Here is an 8,042-nt window from a genome sequence, read left to right on the forward strand (position 1 = left end):
AAAACAGGGAATTCTCGGCATCGTAATCACACGGGCAGGGAACACCCCAGACGCGCGTCTGGGGACTTCATCCCTGGCCGGAAGTGCCGTCACTCTACCTCGATCACATCCTGCCCCCGGACACTGTCCACCCGCCAGCCCAGGGTGCAAACCACCACTCCGTACCAGTAAGGGCCAGGATCAAAAAGGTGCGTAAACCAGATTGAAATACCTGGGGAGCTGAAACTTAATGTCCTTGGACTTACAGAAATAGGCTGGCTAGCCCTCATCAAGCCTTCGGATAGCCCTAGTCCCTGGGGACCACCATAAGGACGGATCCCCCTACTGATTGCAAAATAATAAACAAAGGGAGGGAAGGGTGGGGAAAACTTTGAGAAAAACAGCAGAAAGAGGACATGTGCTTCCTGTACTGGGCTTAAAAAGGTAAGCTGGAACCCCTCCTCTCTTTCTGCAACATTGTTTCACACACACAACACAACACTCCCCTCCTCCGTCTTGGCCTTAACCCTTATGTGCATTCCAGGCAATTTGCCTTACATTTCCTTAAGGGATTAAATGCCATATCCTCCTCTGTGGAAAGAATAACTTATAACTATATACATTCTTGGTTTAACATAAACTCAACTTAGTTTCTAAACGTAGAAATAAATAACACACAAAATAACGACACAACAACTTTTTATGGTTAGAGAAAACCCGCAGGTCACGTTTATTGTGGCAACACAAGAACTAACGACCGTCTGAATAAACATGGACCAGGGGGGCGGCAATCAGGTACTAGCTAAAACGTAGTAACCCATGCTAACAAGATGGGCAGTACCAGGGCGCAGGAGAAGAAGCAGAGCGTAGCTCAATACTATAAAACAGGGAATTCTCGGCATCGTAATCACACGGGCAGGGAACACCCCAGACGCGCGTCTGGGGACTTCATCCCTGGCCGGAAGTGCCGTCACTCTACCTCGATCACATCCTGCCCCCGGACACTGTCCACCCGCCACGAGATCGCCCGAATATCAAGGGCCACTCTCGCCGCCACCCAACTCACACAAATAGGAGTAGGGACTGACGTATATCTTCAATAAACAGGTCCATGCCATGGTCCGTAAGATGGACCCCGTCGCCTCGGTACAGGCTACGGTCAGCGGCCGTAATGAACTTGTGTTCCACAACAAAACCACCTAGCTCGCACATAAGCTTCCTAACATCTCTATTGAGCTTCTTGCGAACTTGGAACGCTGCCCTATGATTGGCCATGTGTCTCCACGTCAACCTCGGTATAATGTTTGACCAGCCCATTCTCACACCAGGCAACCAAGCTTTAAAGGTGCGCAGATCTGATTGGATCACTGCGCTCAAGTCCCGGCCGGGAATTGAGCCGAGATCATTCCCACCTAAGTGGATGATCAGCACATGGGGTTTCTCCCACCGCCTCATGGCGGATTGCAGTAACCCAGGCAGATCTGCCCAGCAAAGGCCTCTCCTCCCTAACCACCTAACTACCACCCTGGAGAATGAGAACCCAAGCTGCTGCCCTCCAGGTTGCGATGCCGCTCGGATAGCCGCCCAGTGTACGAACGAGTGCCCAACGATCCAGGCACGAAGTGGCCCACTTCTAGGCCCTGCAATAGAAACAAGAGTTAGGGCATATAATGGCAACGCAGTGTGCAACATTATCAACCAGCAAATATTAACATTGGGATATAAGTGGCCTAACGTAAATCTGATACCTCTTAGACTTCCACCTCCCAAGCGTCATTATGCGGTCAGCCGACCAGCCTAAAGTCGCCGCCGTCGTAGCAGCTCCAACCCTAAAGGAGTGAGGAGCTATAGTATTGGGATTCAAGCCCACTTTTTTAGCCGCCCACCCCAAAACCTTCCGAAATTGAAACCTCGTCAGGGGGGTACCATCCTGATGAATTAAAAATCTAACCGCACCCACTGGACGCCTGTCCGAGAAGGTCTTCAACAGTGCACTAGGGCAGCAGGCGGAACCCGCATGCGCGGGTAGCGACAGCCAGGCCCCCCTACCATCTTGATCGACTTTCGATCGAGGGATGAAAAGTAATACCCCATTATCCGTAAACCTGACGTGCTCCGCCAGGACGCCACCCACCTTCGCCAACTTAGACTGGGGGACCAATTCCCCCACTCGGAGAGCACCATGAAACGCCATGGCGAACGCCGCTGAAAAAAGCCGCACCTCGTAGTCTGAGGAACATACCTCCGGTAAAACACGAAGCAGGAGGACCAACCTGTCCGCCGTTATGGGTTCCCTAACGTCTGGACGCCGCACTTCCGACCTTCCCCAACCCCTCAGTATTTGACGAATCAAAAACGTTTTGGAAGAGTCCGTCAGCGTGAATAGTTTACAGAAAAAGGACACCACCGCCAACCGCGCGGATACCGCCCCTTTCTTAGCTAACTTAGCCCTAAGCTCCGCGAGCCAGCGCAATAGCCAGTCCTGCTCACCAGCACAAGAAGGAAATCCTTGGACATCGCAGAAGAATACCCATTCTTCCCAGTACCTTATATAGGACTTCCAAGTGGAAGGTGCCAGGGACGCCTTAAGCACCGGAATCAGGGACTGCCATCCAAAGCCACCTGCCAAAGAAAAGGGGGACAGGGAAAGCCATGAGTGTCAGCCTCAGGAGCACATTTCCTAAAATTTTCCCATTGAAAGCGAGATAGTGCATCAGCAATAACGTTTTTAACTCCTGGGACATGCCTAGCCCGAAACTCAATGTTCCGCTTGAGGCATCTCAAAACCAGAATTCTCAGATATCGAATTACTGGTGGTGAGGACGAAGAGAGACCGTTAATGGCGTAAACCACGCTCAAATTGTCCGTCCAAAAAATGACGGAGCGGTTCTCGAGCTTGTCCCCCCAGATCTCCAACGCCACCAGAATGGGGAAAAGCTCTAGAAGGCACAGGTTCCTGGTCAGGCCCCTGGCCGCCCACTCTGCCGGCCAAGGTTCGGCGCTCCACTCGCCATTGAGATAGGCGCCGTATCCAAAACCCCCAGCAGCATCAGTAAAGAGGTGCAGTTCTCGCGCCGGAGTCTGGGGGGTTCTCCAAATACAGATCCCGTTGAAATCCCTGAGGAACAGATCCCAGACACGGAGGTCTTCCCTCATGTCACTATTAACCATTAGTTTGGCCTTAGGGGAAGTAACTCCCGGCAACAAGCGCTCCATTCTTTTCAGGAAAATCCTCCCCATCGGGATGACCCTCCCTGCAAAGTTGAGCAGACCCAAAACCGATTGGAGCTCTTTCAGCGTGCAAAACTGCGCCGCTGCGAGGCTCCTGACTGCTGCCAACATCTTCTGTACCTTATCAACCGGAAGCCTACATTCCTGGGCTACCGAATCAATTTCGATACCCAGGAAGGTTAGACAAGTGCAAGGGCCCTCCGATTTGTCTTCTGCTAAGGGGACTCCAAATTTCTCCATCAACAGCCGCATGGCGTAAAGGAGCAGCTCACATTCCCTAGACCCCTGTCTGCCGACCAGGAGAAAGTCGTCCAAGTAGTGAGCAATCCTATCCTCTCCTGTCACTTCCGCCACGGCCCAATGCAAGAAGGAACTAAACGCCTCAAAATAGGCGCAGGAAATGGAACACCCCATGGGCAAACAACGGTCAACATAATAGTGTCCGTTGAAAAAACAACCCATTAAGTAAATTGATGCGGGGTGAATCGGCAAGAGTCTGAAAGCAGACTCGATGTCAAGCTTGGCCAGTAAAGCCCCATGACCCGATCTGCGTACTACTTGCAAGGCATCATCAAATGACTGGTAATATACGGTACTTAAGTCCTGAGGAATGGCGTCATTGACTGACTTTCCCTTTGGGTATGAGAGATGTTGTATCATCCTAAACTTTCCTGGGTCTTTCTTGGGCACGACCCCTAGAGGCGAGATAACCAATCCCGGCATAGGGTTTTCCCTAAACGGGCCAGCCATTCTACCCAGTGAAACTTCCTTACCCAATTTCTCCTTCAATACCTCCGGGAAAAGGGAGGCAGATTTCAGGTTCCTGCGAGAAGCCGCACCCGAAACCGGACCTTGTACGGGGATAACAAAACCTTCCCGGAGCCCTGACTCCAACAAGGCCGCCGTTACCCTATCGGGGTATAGCGTGAGCCACTTACTAATTGCGGCCACCTTCAGCGGGGTGTCCGCTCTTAGCGACAGCAGGGCCTCTTGGCCCAGTCCTGTCCTGTCTCTCCCCTTTTTTAACGCAGTCCGCGGCAGGGTGAAAACCCCCGCAGATGCGACAAGCGTGCCGAAAGGAACACGCGGTTCCCAACGTGCATTGCTTGTCCTGGAATTTCCAACAAACCCCAGCTGGGCGTCTGCGAAATCTATTTGCGGGTCGAAACTGCGTCGCACCCGCCGGGGCCCCCGCAGTACCTAGTGATTTCTCGGGACCCAGCCGGGCCCAGAGTTGCATTTCTACGCACCCGAAATCCAACAGTGGATTACCCACCATCTTTCTGCGGAACTCCTCATCGTAATCCCGCCAGGCACCATCGCGATAATTATCAGCAATGATCTCCATGTTTTCCATGTATTTCAACACGGCTAAACACTGGTCCGGCCATTTTTGCAAATAGCAGGACGCATAGATCCTGAAACACCGGCGCCATTCGTGAAATGTATCTGGGCGCTGGTACTTCTTGGGGCCTGTCCCATCCTCCGCTATCGCTTTCTGCCTTAGGGCTTCCACCGAGAGCTCGAAGATGTTAACAAATTTACCCTCTTGAATTCTCCGTACTGTCTTAGTCTTCAAATGCTCGTGCAGATCATAAGAAGACCAGGATCTAGTATCCCCTTGGAGTGCCACCTTCCGATTAACAGGCCTCCCCACCCCACTTATGCGAAGTCTGGGTGGGGCAGCCCTGTCGGACCTACCAGAGGCAATATAGTCATGACGGTCACGCAAACCCCCTTTTTCTGATCTCTTCTCATCAGTTAACCATCTAAGCATCTTATACATTCTTTTATTGCCCTTCCCATGCAACCCCAGTTCCTTGTCATTTTCTGACCCAGAATCATCCGAGGATGAGGTAAAACCCCGCAACCCCACTGAAACTGAGGACTCACCATCTCTCACACCAGTCCTGTTTGGAATCGCCACGACTCCCGAAGTAGAAGGACGCTCATCCTCTGACACCATGGAGTCCTGGCCGCTCTCAGCACCTCTCTCCAACCCGCTGCCTGAATCTCCTGACGTAGCCATGTCGCTTTCCTGCAAAAGAGATTGCCAGAGAGGAGTACCACGAAGGGGAAGGTCTACTCTACCCCTCCCCCTGTGCCCAGACCGTTCATGCATCCCCTCACACACATCATGGTTGTCTTCGCCACTTGCAACATCATCATACACACCCTGCTCATCTTCTGTAAAGTCCTCTATCTCTTCACTAAAATGTACTGACTTCTGAGTGATAGGGGTGGCTTTCTTACGTCTAGTGGATGCAACCGCTAAATCTAAACTCTGAAACTGTTCTGGTGAACCATGTTAGGTAGAAGACCTAGTTACTACCTTCCTCGCTGCTGCCGGGGATGCGCCCGGAGCCTGAGGCCTAGCCCCTACACTCCCACTAATTTGCGCGCCAAAAGCGCCGCCTGCACGGGCGCCGCCTTTGCCCAAAGAAACCTCACTATTACTGCCAGCGCTCTTAGGCATACTCCTAGCGTGCCCAATAGGTGCTGCGACACCTTTATAATTGCCCAATGGGGCCTTTGCCCCTTGACGAGGATTACTGCCCGACGGGGCCTTTGCCCTTTGCCGGGCCGTAATACCCTTTGCAACCTGCCCACGGGGGCCTCCAACAGGGACCCCCGGGTTCATTTGGCCAGAGAAATGCCCCCCCTGAGGTAATTCCTCCATTGATTCACCATTAGCCCCCTCGTGAAGATCAACCCCCACAAGTGCTGCCCCTGTAGACCCCATTGCATCAGCAGAATTGCCCCCCGGAGCATAAGTTCCCCCCCGCGGCACTCCTCTCTTACCTTGGACGTCGCGCGGGGAACTCGACCTGCTCCGCTTCGATGACCGCTGACAAATGGCGGGACCGGCAGTGACGTCATCGGAAATGACGTCACCGGAAGTCCCGCCCTCGGAGGACCGCAAACCGGAAGTCGCCGCCGATGGAGGAACAGTCGACGCGGGAGCCTGCGCAACCACCGCCGGAGGACCAAGGACCACGTGGGACGCACCCGGAGACCCCGACAAAGAAGATGCCCACCTCTGGAAAAGGGATACCGCGGCCGCGATGGAGTCCTGAGACACCGGAGACGACGTCGGAGGTAAGGCCGAACTGCTCCCACTAAAACTACCAACTATTGGGGCAAAAGAGCAAGGCCCGTAGGGGCCGGGGACCGGAACGCCACAAGGCCGAGAAGGGCCCGCCGCGACCACGCAAGGGGAGGGAGGCCCAGCCAGGGGGACCGGAGAGCAGGGGACAGAGGAGCTAGCGGCTGTAGACCGCATAGCGGGCCTAGCGGGGACCCCCGCTTTACCGGCTACTTTAGGGGGACATGTGGGCCTGCGAAGGCCAGAAACGGGCCCGGCAGGGCCCGACGTGGTAACTAAATTGGGGCCTATGTCAGAACTAACCCCCCGAAAAGAGGGCTCACTCCCGGCCGCATGGCCGACGGGCTCAGACGCGCCATCTGGATGCCCAGCACTACCCCCCATATTGCTCACTAATGCCAGCACCTCCAGTAGGGCCCTATCTGAAATCTCCCCACCACTACCCCCAACCTCCCCGGAGGATTGATCAAGTGAAGGGGAAAGGGAGGGAAGTAAAGGGGTTCGACCCACCGTTTCTGGCGATGGAGGGATCCACTCAGCTGCTTCATCGCTGTCTTCAACAACTTCTCTCTCTGCAGGTTCCTCCCCAGCCTCCATGATTCGCTTTGGAGGTGCTTTAGATCTCCTTGAACGTCTCATGTGAAAACTTTGAGAAAAACAGCAGAAAGAGGACATGTGCTTCCTGTACTGGGCTTAAAAAGGTAAGCTGGAACCCCTCCTCTCTTTCTGCAACATTGTTTCACACACACAACACAACACTCCCCTCCTCCGTCTTGGCCTTAACCCTTATGTGCATTCCAGGCAATTTGCCTTACATTTCCTGTCTGTACACAGGGGATGTATCTGATGTGCTATGCACAGGGCCTGTGGTTACTGTCTGTACACAGGGGATGTATCTGATGTGCTATGCACAGGGCCTGTGGTTACTGCCTGTCTGTACACAGGGGATGTATCTGATGTGCTATGCACAGGGTCTGTGGTTACTGCCTGTACACAGGGGATGTATCTGATGTGCTATGCACAGGGCCTGTGGTTACTGTCTGTACACAGGGGATGTATCTGATGTGCTATGCACAGGGTCTGTGGTTACTGCCTGTACACAGGGGATGTATCTGATGTGCTATGCACAGGGCCTGTGGTTACTGCCTGTCTGTACACAGGGGATGTATATGATGTGCTATGCACAGGGCCTGTGGTTACTGCCTGTACACAGGGGATGTGTCTGATGTGCTATGCACAGGGCCTGTGGTTACTGCCTGTACACAGGGGATGTGTCTGATGTGCTATGCACAGGGCCTGTGGTTACTGTCTGTACACAGGGGATGTATCTGATGTGCTATGCACAGGGCCTGTGGTTACTGCTTGTACACAGGGGATGTATCTGATGTGCTATGCACAGGGCCTGTGGTTACTGCCTGTCTGTACACAGGGGATGTATCTGATGTGCTATGCACAGGGCCTGTGGTTACTGCTTGTACACAGGGGATGTATCTGATGTGCTATGCACAGGGCCTGTGGTTACTGTCTGTCTGTACACAAGGGATGTATCTGATGTGCTATGCACAGGGCCTGTGGTTACTGCCTGTCTGTACACAGGGGGTGTATCTGATGTGCTATGCACAGGGCCTGTGGTTACTGCCTGTACACAGGGGATGTATCTGATGTGCTATGCACAGGGCCTGTGGTTACTGCCTGTACACAGGGGATGTATCTGATGTGCTATGCA

At 53.4% G+C, this 8,042-nt stretch overlaps 1 protein-coding gene across 1 annotated transcript; it reads right to left on the minus strand.

The window, feature by feature from the left end:
* Nucleotides 1-258: 258 nt before the first annotated feature.
* LOC128666244 (uncharacterized) lies at nucleotides 259-5,278 on the minus strand. The gene is made up of 2 exons (XM_053720720.1): nucleotides 5,104-5,278; nucleotides 259-1,619 (listed from the first exon to the last, which is right to left on the minus strand). The coding sequence occupies exons 1-2, from the start codon at nucleotides 5,237-5,239 to the stop codon at nucleotides 1,042-1,044; spliced, it is 714 nt and encodes a 237-aa protein (XP_053576695.1). The 5' UTR covers nucleotides 5,240-5,278; the 3' UTR covers nucleotides 259-1,041.
* Between the last annotated feature and the right edge of the window lie 2,764 nt (nucleotides 5,279-8,042).

The sequence above is a fragment of the Bombina bombina genome, chromosome 7, assembly GCF_027579735.1.
Source record: "Bombina bombina isolate aBomBom1 chromosome 7, aBomBom1.pri, whole genome shotgun sequence".
Lineage (NCBI taxonomy): Eukaryota > Metazoa > Chordata > Amphibia > Anura > Bombinatoridae > Bombina > Bombina bombina.

Coding starts and splice junctions, on each gene's coding strand:
- LOC128666244 (XM_053720720.1), bottom strand. CDS start 5,239: ATGGCTACGTCAGGAGATTCAGGCAGCGGGTTGGAGAGAGGTGCTGAG. Junction 1,620..5,103: donor CAGGACTGGTGTGAGAGATG/GTGAGTCCTCAG, acceptor TTTCTATTGCAG/GGCCTAGAAGTGGGCCACTT.